The sequence below is a fragment of the Bufo gargarizans genome, chromosome 4 (assembly GCF_014858855.1).
Source record: "Bufo gargarizans isolate SCDJY-AF-19 chromosome 4, ASM1485885v1, whole genome shotgun sequence".
NCBI lineage: Eukaryota > Metazoa > Chordata > Amphibia > Anura > Bufonidae > Bufo > Bufo gargarizans.
The window spans coordinates 408,738,893-408,755,368 of NC_058083.1; the positions used below are offsets into that span (position 1 = coordinate 408,738,893).

The following is a 16,476-nucleotide window of genomic DNA, read 5'->3' on the forward strand; positions in this document are numbered from 1 at the left end:
TTCAATATTGTAGACTCCATATATCACACTAAAATCAGTTAATCAACACAAAAAAAACATTAAATGACCCCTCAGTCTGGTTCAGTAGGTTAGTAATCTGGTTTACAATCATGGGGGAGACTGCTAACTTGACAGTTGTCCAGAAGACAGTCATTGACATCCTCCACAAGGAGGGTAAGCCACAAAAGGTCACTGCTAAAGAAGCTGGCTGTTTACAGAGTGCTGTATCCAAGCATATTAATGGAGGTTCAGTTGAAGGAAAACGTGAGGTAGAAAAAGGTTCATGAATTTTGAGCATATTCACAAGGAGTGGACCGTGGTCAGCGTCAGTGGTTCAGAAGCCACCACACATACGTATCCAGGACATGTGTTACAACTGTCGCATTCCTTGTGTCAAGCCTCTCATGATCCAGAGACAACATCAGAACTGGGGCTAAGGGGAAAATGGACTGGACTGTTGCTCAGTGGTCCAAAGTCCTGATTTCAGATAAAAAGTAAATTTTGCATTTTATTTGGAAATAAAGGCCCCAGAGTCTGAAAGAGTGGAGAGGCACAAAATCTAAGTTGCTTGAGGTCCAGTGTGAAGTTTTCAGTGTCAGTGATATTTTGGGGAGACATGTCATCTGCTGGTGTTGGCCCCCTGTGTTATATCAAGTCCAAAGTCAAAAAAGCAGTCCACCAGGAAATTTTAGAGCACTTCATGCATCCCGCTGCTGAAAAGCTTTATGGAGATGCTGATTTCATTTTCCCGCAGGACTTGGCATTTTGCTCACGCTGCGCAAAGTAGCAATACCTGGTTTAATAACCACAATATCACTTTGCTTGTCTGGCCAGCAAACTCGCCTGAAATAAACCCCATAGAGAATTTATGTACATGGCCTCATGCACTCGGCCGTTGCCCGGCTGTGCCCGTATTGTGGCCCGCAAACAGCGGGTCTGCAATTTACGGGCACCGGCCGTGTGGGCACCGTATCATGGATGCAGACCCATTCACTTGAATGGGTCTGCAATACAGAATAAGTGGTGCGGAATGGAGGCACGGAAGCACTGCGGAGTGTGGTCCCCAATGCACGGAATGGCCGGCACACGTTCATGTTCATGAGGCCTTATTGTCAAGAGGAAGATAACAGAGACACCAGACCCAACAATGCAGATGAGCTTAAAGGGAACCTGTCACCTGGATTTTGTGTATAGAGCTAAGGATGTGGGTTGCTAGATGGCTGCTAGCACATCCGCAATATCCAGTCCCCATAGATCTGTGTGCTTATATTGTGTAAAAAAACCCGATTTGATACATATGCAAATTAACCTGAGATGAGTCCTGTACGTGAGATGAGTCAGGGACAGGACTCATCTCATGTTAATTTGCATATGTATCAAATCGGTTTTTATACACAATAAAAGCACACAGAGCTATGGGGACTGGGTATTGCAGATGTGCTAGCGGCCATCTAGCAACCCATGTCCTCAGCTCTATACCCAAAATCCTGGTGACAGGTTCCCTTTAAGGCTGCTATCAAAGCAACCTGGGATTCCATAACACCTCAGCAGTGCCACAGGCTGATTGCCTTCCTGCCACGCCGCATTGATGCAGTAATTCATGCAAAAGAAGCCCTGACCAATTATTGAGTGCATATACTGTACATACTTTTCATTAGGCTAACAATTCTGTGTATAGGAGTCAGTGAAAACCAAGAACAGAACACAGAGGCATTTGCGTTATGTCCATCTTTCATTGATCCACTGCATAAAATATAGATAAAAAGCTTGATTAAAAAAAAAAGTTTTATGTCCACACAAACAGATCAACTAGGGTTAAAAAACCGATTAGCAGCAGAATTATATTCAGTCATCTACATATAGCGAAAGCCTTTTTCTCCTGTTTTTTAAGCGGAGGAAATTCCTTCAGTGCTAGTGATTAACAAACATCTCAACAATTTGGTAATGGGCCCCAGGCAGTTTATCTGTAATTGGGGAGGGACAGGGGTCAGACTGCAAAAAGGTATTTATTGCCCAGCGTTGGCTACAACATTGCATCGTCTCCTTTTTTTTTTCTAAGCATTCAAACTGCCAAATCTTCAGGGTATACATATATATGTATACTGCATGCTAAAAAGTAGATCACAGTTAATTGCCTTTATTGTAATCTACATCTTTAAACAATTTTCACAATACAGTAAATTTATGTATGAAATTAAACAGAGTCTTTGACCTGGAAATATGAAGTGTTCTTTTACTTTCCTAATGAGATACTAGCATACTGTCTACTGAACATTCATTTTCTTGATATTTTATCAAGCCAGTCCTTAGCTTTATGTGTAGACCTTAACCACTTCAGCCCCCCTAGGTGAAACCCCCTTCATGACCAGAGCACTTTTTACACTTCGGCACTACACTACTTTCACCGTTTATCGCTCGGTCATGCAACTTACCACCCAAATGAATTTTACCTTCTTTTCTTCTCACTAATGGAGCTTTCATTTGGTGGTATTTCATTGCTGCTGACATTTTTACTTTTTTTGTTATTAATCAAAATGTAACGATTTTTTTGCAAAAAAAATGACATTTTTCACTTTCAGCTGTAAAATTTTGCAAAAAAAACGACATCCATATATAAATTTTTCGCCAAATTTATTGTTCTACATGTCTTTGATAAAAAAAAAAATGTTTGGGCAAAAAAAAAAAAAATGGTTTGGGTAAAAGTTATAGCATTTACAAACTATGGTACAAAAATGTGAATTTCCGCTTTTTGAAGCAACTCTGATTTTCTGAGCACCTGTCATGATTCCTGAGGTTCTACAATGCCCAAACAGTAGAAAACCCCCACAAATGACCCCATTTCGGAAAGTAGACACCCTAAGGTATTCGCTGATGGGCATAGTGAGTTCATAGAACTTTTTATTTTTTGTCACAAGTTAGCGGAAAATGATGATGATTTTATTTTTTTTATTTTTTCTTACAAAGTCTCATATTCCACTAACTTGCGACAAAAAATAAAAAATTCTAGGAACTCACCATGCCCCTCACGGAATACCTTGGGGTGTCTTCTTTCCAAAATGGGGTCACTTGTGGCGTAGTTATACTGCCCTGGCAATTTAGGGGCCCATATGTGTGAGAAGTACTTTGCAATCAAAATCTGTAAAAAATGACCGGTGAAATCCGAAAGGTGCACTTTGGAATATGTGCCCCTTTGCCCACCTTGGCAGCAAAAAAGTGTGACACATCTGGTATCGCCGTACTCAGGAGAAGTTGGGGAATGTGTTTTGGGGTGTCATTTTACATATAGCCATGCTGGGTGAGAGAAATATCTTGGCAAAAGACAACTTTTTTATACAAAGTTGGCATTTGACCAAGATATTTTTCTCACCCAGCATGGGTATATGTAAAATGACACCCCAAAACACATTGCCCAACTTCTCCTGAGTACGGCGATACCAGATGTGTCACATTTTTTTGCTGCCAAGGTGGGCAAAGGGGCACATATTCCAAAGTGCACCTTTCGGATTTTGCAGGGCATTTTTTACACATTTTGATTGCAAAGTTCTTCTCACACATTTGGGCCCCTAAATTGCCAGGACAGTATAACTACGCCACAAGTGACCCCATTTTGGAAAGAAGACACCCCAAGGTATTCCGTGAGGGGCATGGCGAGTTCCTAGAATTTTTTATTTTTTGTCGCAAGTTAGTGGAATATGAGACTTTGTAAGGAAAAAAGAAAAAAAAAGAAAAATCATCATTTTCCGCTAACTTGTGACAAAAAATAAAAAATTCTAGGAACTCGCCGTGCCCCTCACGGAATACCTTGGGGTGTCTTCTTTCCAAAATGGGGTCACTTGTGGCGTAGTTATAGTGCTCTGGCAATTTAGGGGCCCAAATGTGTAAGAAGTACCTTGCAATCAAAATGTGTAAAAAATGGCCTGCGAAATCCGAAAGGTGCACTTTGGAATATGTGCCCCTTTGCCCACCTTGGCTGCAAAAAAGTGTCACACATGTGGTATCGCCGTACTCAGGAGAAGTTGGGCAATGTGTTTTGGGGGGTCATTTTACATATACCCATGCTGGGTGAGAGAAATATCTTGGCAAAAGACAACTTTTCCCATATTTTTTTTTACAAAGTTGGCATTTGACCAAGATATTTTTCTCACCCAGCATGGATATATGTAAAATGACACCCCAAAACACATTCCCCAACTTCTCCTGAGTACGGCGATACCACATGTGTGACACTTTTTTGAAGCCTAGATGCGCAAAGGGGCCCAAATTCCTTTTAGGAGGGCATTTTTTGACATTTGGATCCCAGACTTCTTCTCACACTTTCGGGCCCCTAAAAAGCCAGGGCAGTATAAATACCCCACATGTGACCCCACTTTGGAAAGAAGACACCCCAAGGTATTCAATGAGGGGCATGGCGAGTTCCTAGAATTTATTTTTTTTTTTTTTGCATAAGTTAGCGGATATTGATTTTTTTTTTTTTTTTTTTCTCACAAAGTCTCACTTTCCGCTAACTTAGGACAAAAATTTCAATCTTTCATGGACTCAATATGCCCCTCACGGAATACCTTGGGGTGTCTTCTTTCCGAAATGGGGTCACATGTGGGGTATTTATACTGCCCTGGCTTTTTAGGGGCCCTAAAGCGTGAGAAGAAGTCTGGAATATAAATGTCTAAAAATGTTTACGCATTTGGATTCCGTGAGGGGTATGGTGCGTCCATGTGAGATTTTATTTTTTGACACAAGTTAGTAGAATATGAGACTTTGTAAGAAAAAACAAAAACAAACAAAAAATTTCCGCTAACTTGTGCCCAACAAAAATGTCTGAATGGAGCCTTACCAGGGGGGGTGATCAATGACAGGGGGGTGATCAATGACAGGGGGGGGATCAATGACAGGGGGGGTGATCAATGACAGGGGGGGTGATCAATGACAGGGGGGTGATCACCCATATAGACTCCCTGATCACCCCCCTGTCATTGATCACCCCCCTGTAATGCTCCATTCAGACGTCCGTATAATTTTTACGGATCCATGGATCGGATCCGCAAAACACATGCGGACGTCTGAATGGAGCCTTACAGGGGGGTTATCAATGACAGGGGGTGATCAGGGTGATCACCCCCCTGTCACTGATCACCCCCCCTGTAAGGCTCCATTCAGACATCCGCATGATTTTTTACGGATCCATGGATACATGGATCGGATCCACAAAACACATGCGGACGTCTGAATGGAGCCTTACAGGGGGGTTATCAATGACAGGGGGTGATCAGGGTGATCACCCCCCTGTCACTGATCACCCCCCCTGTAAGGCTCCATTCAGACATCCGCATGATTTTTTACGGATCCATGGATACATGGATCGGATCCACAAAACACATGCGGACGTCTGAATGGAGCCTTACAGGGGGGTTATCAATGACAGGGGGTGATCAGGGTGATCACCCCCCTGTCACTGATCACCCCCCCTGTAAGGCTCCATTCAGACATCCGCATGATTTTTTACGGATCCATGGATACATGGATCGGATCCACAAAACACATGCGGACGTCTGAATGGAGCCTTACAGGGGGGTTATCAATGACAGGGGGTGATCAGGGTGATCACCCCCCTGTCACTGATCACCCCCCCTGTAAGGCTCCATTCAGACATCCGCATGATTTTTTACGGATCCATGGATACATGGATCGGATCCACAAAACACATGCGGACGTCTGAATGGAGCCTTACAGGGGGGTTATCAATGACAGGGGGTGATCAGGGTGATCACCCCCCTGTCACTGATCACCCCCCCTGTAAGGCTCCATTCAGACATCCGCATGATTTTTTACGGATCCATGGATACATGGATCGGATCCACAAAACACATGCGGACGTCTGAATGGAGCCTTACAGGGGGGTTATCAATGACAGGGGGTGATCAGGGTGATCACCCCCCTGTCACTGATCACCCCCCCTGTAAGGCTCCATTCAGACATCCGCATGATTTTTTACGGATCCATGGATACATGGATCGGATCCACAAAACACATGCGGACGTCTGAATGGAGCCTTACAGGGGGGTTATCAATGACAGGGGGTGATCAGGGTGATCACCCCCCTGTCACTGATCACCCCCCCTGTAAGGCTCCATTCAGACATCCGCATGATTTTTTACGGATCCATGGATACATGGATCGGATCCACAAAACACATGCGGACGTCTGAATGGAGCCTTACAGGGGGGTTATCAATGACAGGGGGTGATCAGGGTGATCACCCCCCTGTCACTGATCACCCCCCCTGTAAGGCTCCATTCAGACATCCGCATGATTTTTTACGGATCCATGGATACATGGATCGGATCCACAAAACACATGCGGACGTCTGAATGGAGCCTTACAGGGGGGTTATCAATGACAGGGGGTGATCAGGGTGATCACCCCCCTGTCACTGATCACCCCCTCTGTAAGGCTCCATTCAGACATCCGCATGATTTTTTACGGATCCATGGATACATGGATCGGATCCACAAAACACATGCGGACGTCTGAATGGAGCCTTACAGGGGGGTTATCAATGACAGGGGGTGATCAGGGTGATCACCCCCCTGTCAATGATCACCCCCCCTGTAAGGCTCCATTCAGACATCCGCATGATTTTTTATGGATCCATGGATACATGGATCGGATCCACAAAACACATGCGGACGTCTGAATGGAGCCTTACAGGGGGGTTATCAATGACAGGGGGTGATCAGGGTGATCACCCCCCTGTCAATGATCACCCCCCCTGTAAGGCTCCATTCAGACATCCGCATGATTTTTTACGGATCCATGGATACATGGATCGGATCCACAAAACACATGCGGACGTCTGAATGGAGCCTTACAGGGGGGTTATCAATGACAGGGGGTGATCAGGGTGATCACCCCCCTGTCAATGATCACCCCCCCTGTAAGGCTCCATTCAGACGTCCGCATGTGTTTTGCGGATCCGATCCATGGATCCGTAAAAATCATGCGGACGTCTGAATGGAGCCTTACAGGGGGGTGATCAATGACAGGAGGGTGATCAATGACAGGGGGTGATCAGGGAGTGTATATGGGTGATCACCCGCCTGTCATTGATCACCCCCCTGTAAGGCTCCATTCAGACGTCCGCATGATTTTTACGGATCCATGGATACATGGATCGGATCCACAAAACACATGCGGACGTCTGAATGGAGCCTTACAGGGGGGTTATCAATTACAGGGGGGTGATCAGGGAGTGTATATGGGTGATCACCCGCCTGTCATTGATCACCCCCTGTAAGGCTCCATTCAGACGTCCGCATGTGTTTTGTGGATCCGATCCATGTATCCATGGATCCGTAAAAATCATGCGGACGTCTGAATGGAGCCTTACAGGGGGGTGATCAATGACAGGGGGGTGATCAATGACAGGGGGTGATCAGGGAGTGTATATGGGTGATCACCCGCCTGTCATTGATCACCCCCCTGTAAGGCTCCATTCAGACGTCTGTATGCTTTTTGCGGATCCGATCCATGTATCCGTGGATCCGTAAAAATCATACGGACGTCTGAACGGAGCCTGACAGGGGGGTGATCAATGACAGGGCGGTGATCAATGACAGGGGGGTGATAAGGGAGTTTATATGGGGTGATCAGGGGTTTATAAGGGGTTAATAAGTGACGGGGGGGGGGGGGTGTAGTGTAGTGTGGTGTTTGGTGCGACTGTACTGACCTACCTGAGTCCTCTGGTGGTCGATCCTAACAAAAGGGACCACCAGAGGACCAGGTAGGAGGTATATTAGACGCTGTTATGAAAACAGCGTCTAAGATACCTGTTAGGGGTTAAAAAATTCGGATCTCGAGCCTGCCAGCGAGCGATCGCCGCTGGCAGGCTGGAGATCCACTCGCTTACCTTCCGTTCCTGTGAGCGCGCGCGCCTGTGTGCGCGCGTTCACAGGAAATCTCAGCTCTCGCGGGAGGACGCGTATATGCGTCCACCCAGAAGAGCAGGACCGCCGGCAGGATGCAATCCTGCGTACGGCGGTCCTGAGGAGGTTAAAGAGAACCTGAAGACCCTCCTGCCATGTCTGTTTTAGCAACTGCTTGCATCCCCATTTAATAACTATTCTGGAGCATCTATTCTTATGACTCTATGTTGTGTTATTCCTTTATTATTCTTTCTAGAATTTATGAATGAATTACTAGCAGTTTGCAATGAATGTCCAGATGGTTTTACCAATTAGTGGGTGTAAAATCAGTTCTACCTGTGGTTACCCCAACTGGTAACACCTATCTGGACCTTCATTGTAAACTGCTAGTAATTCATTTATAACTTCTAGCAGGATAAATAAAGGATAACACAACTTTGAATCATAAGAATAGAAGCTCCAGAATTGTTATTACATGGGGGATACAAGTACTGTAGTTACTAAAACAGACATGTTATGTAACAGGTCTTCTTTAATGGCACAAATAGATGCTAAAAATTGGGAATCCATGGAGTTAGGTATTACAATTTTGTCTAGGACTTTCAGTTCTCAGCTTGTAATGGACTGAGTGGGAGGTTTGTTAGAATCTCTATTCTTTTATACTTTAAAAATGATGACAAATCTGCAACTTGTAGGCCAGAGACTGTTTACATCTGTGAATTTGTTCTCTCTGAAGGACAACTAAGCAGCTAAATTGAAATGTTCTTGGATGAGATGTAAAAATGCACTCTTTAATCTAACCCTGATAACCCTGTCAAATTAACCTTGCAGCATGTTGGAGTGTGGGAGGAAAAAGGAGACCTGGAGGAAACCCTTGCAAACACAGGGAGAACATACAAACTCCATGCAGGTGTTGCTCCCTCTTCAGATTCAAACCCAGAACCCCTATCTGCAAGTGTTATCTTGCGCCACCATTTGAAATATTAAAGGGGATAAGTTACCAGTTTTGTACTGTTTTATCAGTGGGCTGCACAAACTGGTGACAGATACCCTCAACAAAATGCTGCCGCACTTTCTTGAATTGACCCAGTCTTTTACTTAAAATCTGTATTGAGCTTCTCTGACCCAACCAGGACCCCTGCCAGGAATGCAGGAAAAGCCAGGAGCTCATGAAAAGGAGGACTCTGGAGTGTGTGCACTGTATGGAGCGGACACTGGGGCTTGGCCAACATTGGAGGTGCTCCGTACAGATTTTATTAAAATTACTGGGATTTAGAAGGGTGACCAATTGTTTTGCTCAGTGTCACCGATTTATGCTGCCCAAGATAAAACTAGGAACAGATTTCCCTTAAGAGGCTATGCCAACTCCCTCCCCAGGTTCACATACATGTTACAGTTTTCTTACACCAACAGTCAGTGATAACCCTCCCAATATTTGTCACAACCATAATTGTTTACATCATTACAACTATAGTACAGCTTAACATTTTCATTGCATCCGTACATGGAGTACTCTAAGACAGGTTGGAGCACAAGTATTTACATGTATTACATGTGAATTCAGTGGTTTCACATAAATGATCTTGGTAATGTATTTTTACTAATGATGTTTTTATTATTTATCATTGATTGGTTTGTGTATTTACACAAAGTAAATATTGTTACAAATCCTCTCCAGTTAAAAATTCTTCCCGATCCTTCGACATTACTGCTACATGTAACCTGACCTTTTTGTATCTTTGGCCATTGTTATATTAAAGGGTTATTCCCATTAGGACATTTATAGCATATGCACTGGAGAAAGCTATGAATGCACAGCGTCCTATACATTTCTGGTGGCAAGCAATGGTGCCGTTCTTGAGATAGTGGGACCTGCATCTATCGAACATTTATGTCATAGCCTGTCGATACGCCATAAGTGTCCAGACGGGACAACCCTTTTCAACTGTAGTGTCCTTAGCAATGTAATGTCTTTCTAAATATTTGTATTAATTTATTTAGCTGCTGGAGCTTCGGTCTAAACTTTCCTCAAAGGAGGTATGTCTGCAAGAGCTAAAGGCTGAAGTGGAAAACTACAGGGAAAACAATGCACGGCAGTCTTCTCTGATCACCTCTCTACGAGCAAGGTTACAGGAGACAGAAGAAGAGTCAGGTTTACTGGCAAATTCTAAAAGTAGAGCAAAATTGGCAATGCAGGGAATCATTCAGGAAAACCAAGGACTAAAAGAGAGGCTACAAGAAGTTGAATCCAAGTTAAAGTAAGCAGTCACTTCGTATATCTACATTAATATGAGGATACAAATTAATAGTTTTCTTGTAAAGATATTTAAATGCTATGTACACCTTTATACATTTTTTAGTTAGTGCATTGTACTCATAATGAGCTAAAAACATTTTTTTCATTTGGTCTTTATTAAAAATATGGAGTCCTTTTCTCTGTACATAGCTGAGATGCTCTATTAGCAGGATCTGAATTTTCTCTCAATTTCATCAGACATGGAGCCGACAGGCTCCTTATCTCTGCTCTGAGACCTTATAAACGCTCATTAAAGCTCAATCCTTATCTTGCTGATAAGAATGCAGCATAAGTAAGTGTTTATGACCTCTTAGTAATTTACAGATAGATGACCAGCACAAAGTGCAATAGAATGCACACAGCTATAAAAACAGTTAACCCTTTGTGACTGAACAGCTCAACATTTTTAATAAAGACCATTATCAGCCCCAAATGACCAAAACATTTACCTATACCGAAGGTGTATATAGCCTTAAGTTGTAAGTTTCCAGTAGTAAACTCATATATGTTCATGAGCTAGAAAGCGTTCTAAAGTCCTAGCCACTGCTTTTGGGTCAAGGAGGTGAATGGCCTCGCTCAACCTCACCTTCCACAAGTGCTGATTCTGGAAGGTTAGGATGAATGTTAAAACAAATCCTAATGTCAATTATTTATTTCAATACCTTGCATTTCAATTTTGCACTTTTTCTTTGATATCCCCAGTTGACCATCCAGGTCCTTTTCTTTGTATTTATCTGCTCCCATAGGTTATGGCCACTGCGGTGGTCTAGTAGTGGTACGGCTGCAATTATCCCACTATTCCTGGCCATGTTCTCAAAGGCATGCATTTGTAGACCCTGTGCAGTAGCTCCCAGCTGGCCCATATCTGCTTCTTCACTGAAGTGAATATGGTGCTCCCAGGCATCTGCAGGAGCTGCAGATCTGTCTTATTCAGCTCCCAGTCATCCCCCTGTAGTCTGCATGAAAGTGAATAGGACAGCTCCTGTGTATGCGCAGTAGCCCTGGAGGCATCCCGGCTGTCCTACACTCTTTAGAACTGAACTTAATTTGAAAAAGAGGACAAAGGAGGCAGGTGACAGCAAGGGACAACTCATAAAGACTGCACAAGGAGGGAGATCAGAAGAACAAGTTAAGGGAAGTGCCTGGGGTCTGCTATTCATGCTGCTGCTATGAATTGCCTGGATAGCATTATCATGAATGCACATGTAAAAGCTAGCGTGTTAAGGTACATGCAATAGTTTTAAAAACATAAATTCACAGTATTCTGAAAAATGAAAGTAGGAGATTGGAATATGCTAGGACATTTTTAATCGGCCTCCCAGGAAATTTGTGCTGTTTTTTTTGCAAATAGTGTGTTTGCCCACTAGCCTTTTCTTCATCGTGTTTTCCCTATAGAGACGATGTCAAAATGCCTGAAAAACCACCCAAAGCTACAATATGACCCTTTGCTGCCTGACCTGTATCCGTTACCTGTATTGTTCCTAAGCTGCCTTCTCTGGCCTCGGACCTGATACTGTATAGAACATACTTTGCCAGCCCTGCCTTAAGGCTATCCCTCACTATGATTTTCTCTTGGTGCCCTGCCCTAGTGTCTCTGACACCCCTGGGTCAGCTCTCAACCACAAAGATACTACTCCAAGAATTAGCAGCCTGGTGGCAGCCCAAAGCCAAATCTGTTGGTTAACACAGTGGTTCCATCCCTACTGCAGTAACATAGTCCTGCGTGTCATATTTTCCATAAACCTTTAGCTAACATTTGAAGTAGGTGTTTTTACTGCAGGTAAAAATTCACATACAAAAAACTCCACCAAAATCTATGTGTGAAAGCTGTCATAACGTGGTAATTTTCAGCAGAGGTAAATTGTAATGGGGCCTAGGAGGAGGGGGTCACACTGAACAATACCTGGTACATGTATTGATCCTAATTGCTGAAATTAGAGCTCAAGGGGGTATCCTAGGAGGAAGGATTTGTGGCCATTTTGCCTACTGCACATGGTGCATCAAACATTTGCCATTGTTCATTTGATTGATAAAAAAAAAGTTCAACATGTGCAAATTTTTTGAACTCAAGCATACAAGCAAATAAGCAATAATTTATATAACCCACATGAAGGAGTTTTGTGACACTGTGTGGTAAAATTGGTAGGTTACTCTTGCATTCACTACCTATTGAGGTTATAGGTGATTTATACTTTACAGATGTCAATGCTTTGTTCTGTATTGTTATCGGAAAAATAATTCACGGCTCTCCTTATCTAGAATCCACATGGGTCAGTTGGAAGATAGCAAATCCCAGGCTTCTAGAAATAGCAGGAGTCATGGTCAATTTGTGGCTAAACTTTCGTCAAGTTTCGGTATAGATGTTATGGGAAAAGAAGATCCTGAAGTAATGATACTTTCCAAGGTACTGATTATGAAAACTGTATATTGATGTCTGATTGTGGAAAGCATATTATTTTTTTCAGTCAGACTTTCCAAGCTTAGACTTATTTTCTGGATGATGTTTTGTCCAAATATGGGGCATTCTGAAAAAATTCATGATTTGCAAAATGCCCTCAATGGCCTGTGCAAAAAGGTATAAAAACAATAAAAATGTATAATAATATACAATAATATGGCCCCAAGTATGGGAAATCAGAAAAAGAAAAAAAGAGAAGAAAAAACTAGTAGCAGAGGAAGCTATAAGTTGTGACAGTATGCATGGGGAGGTTTACAGTGCGAGCTTGTGGGATTCTCGTATCTTCATTTTTGATTTGCTATATTTAGGTGACATTATTACATATTTTTTCATCTTTTCAGTCTTAATTCTTGAATGCATTTCTTTTTTCTTTTTTCAAGTAAGGGTGCTTCATTTGTTTGTATTGTTTATTACTTATTTAGTTAATTATTTTGTACTATGTGATTATTTTATTATTTATAGGGCTTATCTGAAATGAGTTAGTGTTTTTTAGGCTGCATTTACATGACCCAATAATCACCCAGATTATCGGGAACGACCGTTGTTCCTGTCAGTCTGGCCATGTAAATGATGCGCCGACCACCCGATGAACTAGCGAATGGTGAAAAGGCACTCAACCTATTTGCTAACTTCAAAGGCCATCAGATCAAGGAGAAGAGGTCACCCCTTGCAAAAGCTGAAGGCAAAAGCTGGGCTCTGTTGTCTACCTTGCCTGTGGTCTAAACATCATCCAGGTCGATTTGGCTACTGCAAGGAGCCTTTTGTACTGTATAGCACTCAGAACTGTAATTCAGGTTGTTGTACACCTCTGCTATCTATTTTTCATGTAGATTTACATGTAGATTCAGATGCAGATTTACCTATTCAATTGAAATGGTCCAGAAAATATTAGAATGAACTCTGCAATGATTACAGCTTCTTCCACTAAAATCTTCAAAGATTTATTTCTCCGCTTATGAATGGGATTTTGATTCACAGCACTTACATTGGTCACCTTTTCCATTCCTCCAATGAATTTTTATGTAGAGATGTGTAATACCTGCATATGAGCACAACTACAAGCTTGCTACTTATCTCGTTTTAGGCTAGTGAACTCTACAAAGAGAATTTTACATTAAAAGGTCATATATCAACACTAGAGGAAACTATTAATGTCCACGAGACAGAATCTAAAGCCAGCCGAGAAACCATTATGAAGCTTGTCTCTGAAGTAAATAGAGAGAAAAAAAAGAATACTTCATTTATCCAGCAAATAGAGACCCTCCATAAGGTTTGTATATAACATTTCTACAACAGTTATCGATTAAGGGAAAAAGAGTAAGAGACAACACTGAATTTAAAGTTATAAGAAAAACAAGGTACACCTTTTTTGAATTCTATAGGTTTACGTATCAGGACATAATAAAAAGAATCTGGTCCTTAAAAGGTCTTAAAATTAGTTAAATGCAGCCTCAGATGAACAACAACACATGGCAAACTATGCCAAAATGCAGAAGCTGTGTGTGAAAAATGAAGTACAACCTTACTGCATCCATAGGAATTAAGAGGGTAAGTAGCAGCCAGGTGCTGCTTATCAAAGGCCCCTAATTAATTGATCATCAATCAGCAAGTGTGACCACCTCTAAAAATCAGAAGTTTTGACACCATTCAGCTGCGTGTTAATACAATGCCAAAGAAAGACATCAGCAATGATCTTAGAGAAGCAACTGTTGCTGCCCATCAATATGGGAAGGATTATAAGGATTATAATCCCAGGGTCCTTAAGGGGTTAAAATCTAGACGTGTCAGGCAAATTCCGTGTTCATATTTGGAATCGGTGCGCTCATTTTAATATAACTCACATGTTTTTCTCTCAGTAGCAAAATCATTGTTGCGCTGTGTTATTAAAGGGGTTGTCTCACTTCAGCAAAAGGCATTTATCATATAGACAAAGTTAATACAAGGCACTTACTAATGTATTGTGATTGTCTATATTGCTTCCTATGCTTGCTAGATTAACCCCTTATTGACCAAGCCTGTTTGGGCCTTTATGACCAAGCGTTTTTCTTCCTTTTTTCATGGTCATGTTCCAAGAGCTATAACTTTTTTATTTTTTTGTTTATATAGCTTTATGAGGGCTTGTTTTTTACGGGACAAGGTGTAGTTTTTAATGGCACCATTTTGGGGTACACATAACTTTCTGATTAACTTTTATTAACTCTTTCTGGGAGGGAGATGGGGAAAAATAGCAATACTGTCACTGCGTTTTTACATTATAAATTTTACAGCGTTCATTTGATGGTACAAATAACATAATATCTTTATTCTCTGGGTCAGTACGATTACAGTGATACTAAATACTTATCATTTTTTTTAAGTTTTACAATTTTTTTTTCCAATAAAACCCCTTTTATTAACCCAAAAATTATTTTGCATTGCCACTTCACAAGACCCATAACTTTTTTTTTTTTCTATGGAGTTGTGCAAGGGCTTTATTTTTGAAGGACAACTTGTATTTTTCATTGGTATCATTTTGGAGTAAATGCCACTTTTTGATCGCTTGTTATTACTTTTTTCGGTGGAAACTAAGAATAAATTAGAAATTCTGTAATTTTTTTTATTTATTTTTTATGGCGTTCACCACAGGGGATAATTTATGTAATATTTATGTAGTCCAGGTCGTTACGGATGCAGCAATACCAAACATGTGGGGGATATTTTCTTTTAGAATTTTTTTTCATTGAAAAGCGTATTTTCAATGAAAAAAAGCATTTTTTTTTTATGGAATTTGTTTTATTTAATAAATGTATTTTTTTCCTTTTTCTTTTTACTATTTAAGTCCCACAAGGGGACTACAATATACAGTATTTTGATTGCTTTTAAAATGTAATGCATTATCTCTATAATGCATTACATTTCAATAGCAATGCTATTCAAAAATTGACCAGCAGGCTGCACCAGAGAGGCACAGCATGCTGGAGAGAACTGCAGATAGGCTCAGGGCCATGATCTGAAGCGAGGTAAGCTTCACAACACATCAGCACCCCACGATCGCATTTTCGGGGTGCTGATGGGAGACAGAGGGAGTCCGCTCCCTCTGTCACCACTTTACATGCAGCTGGCGCCATTGCGCCTGGCATGTAAAGAGTTAAACAGCCTAGATCGGCACTTCTGCCGGTCAGGGCTGTTAGAGCAGGGCCCCGGCTCTCATGTGAGAGCCAGGTCCGCGCTCCCCGCTGCACGGGGGAGCCGTGCAGCACTTAGAGTGGGCCGCCGTAAAAACGTGTCGGCCCAGCCTAAGGCCCCTTAGTGACCGCCGTAAAAAGGCGTATGGGTGGTCACTAAGGGGTTAATTATTTCATCACATTATACATTGCTCGTTTCAATGGTCATGACCGCCCTGCAATGCAGCGCTATAGAAAAAAGTGCTGGACTATGTGCACACCCGCAGTCCCAGCACCAGAGAGGCTGGCGCCTTTTCCCATATTGTGCGAACACAGCCACTGTTGCTAGAGTGCAGGGTGATTGTAACCATGGAAACAAGCAGAGTATAATGGAATAGAAAAATGAATCCAGCCAGCAAAGGAGGCAATATGGGCAATTACAATACATTAGTAAGTATCTTGTATTAACTTTCTCTACATTATAAATGCCATTTGCTGAAGCGAGACAGCCCCTTTAATCTATAAACCAGACCAATCCAGTTGACAGAGAATGCAGTCAAGGGAGCAACCAAATTCCATGAATTGATTCCAGATTTACAGCGGACAAAGGCTGTTATATGGTTCCCTGTATCATATTGCAGCTTGCATTCTGTTGATGGA

General features: G+C 42.1%; 1 protein-coding gene across 1 annotated transcript in view; it reads left to right on the plus strand.

The window, feature by feature from the left end:
* The window catches only part of CCDC170 (coiled-coil domain containing 170), an 85,663-nt gene that overhangs the window by 26,216 nt on the left and 42,971 nt on the right, over nucleotides 1-16,476 (plus strand). The window contains exons 5-7 of the mRNA XM_044292390.1: nucleotides 9,921-10,177; nucleotides 12,475-12,619; nucleotides 13,758-13,943. Of these exons, the coding sequence (XP_044148325.1) occupies nucleotides 9,921-10,177; nucleotides 12,475-12,619; nucleotides 13,758-13,943 (588 nt within the window). The remainder of the gene's footprint in view (nucleotides 1-9,920; nucleotides 10,178-12,474; nucleotides 12,620-13,757; nucleotides 13,944-16,476) is intronic.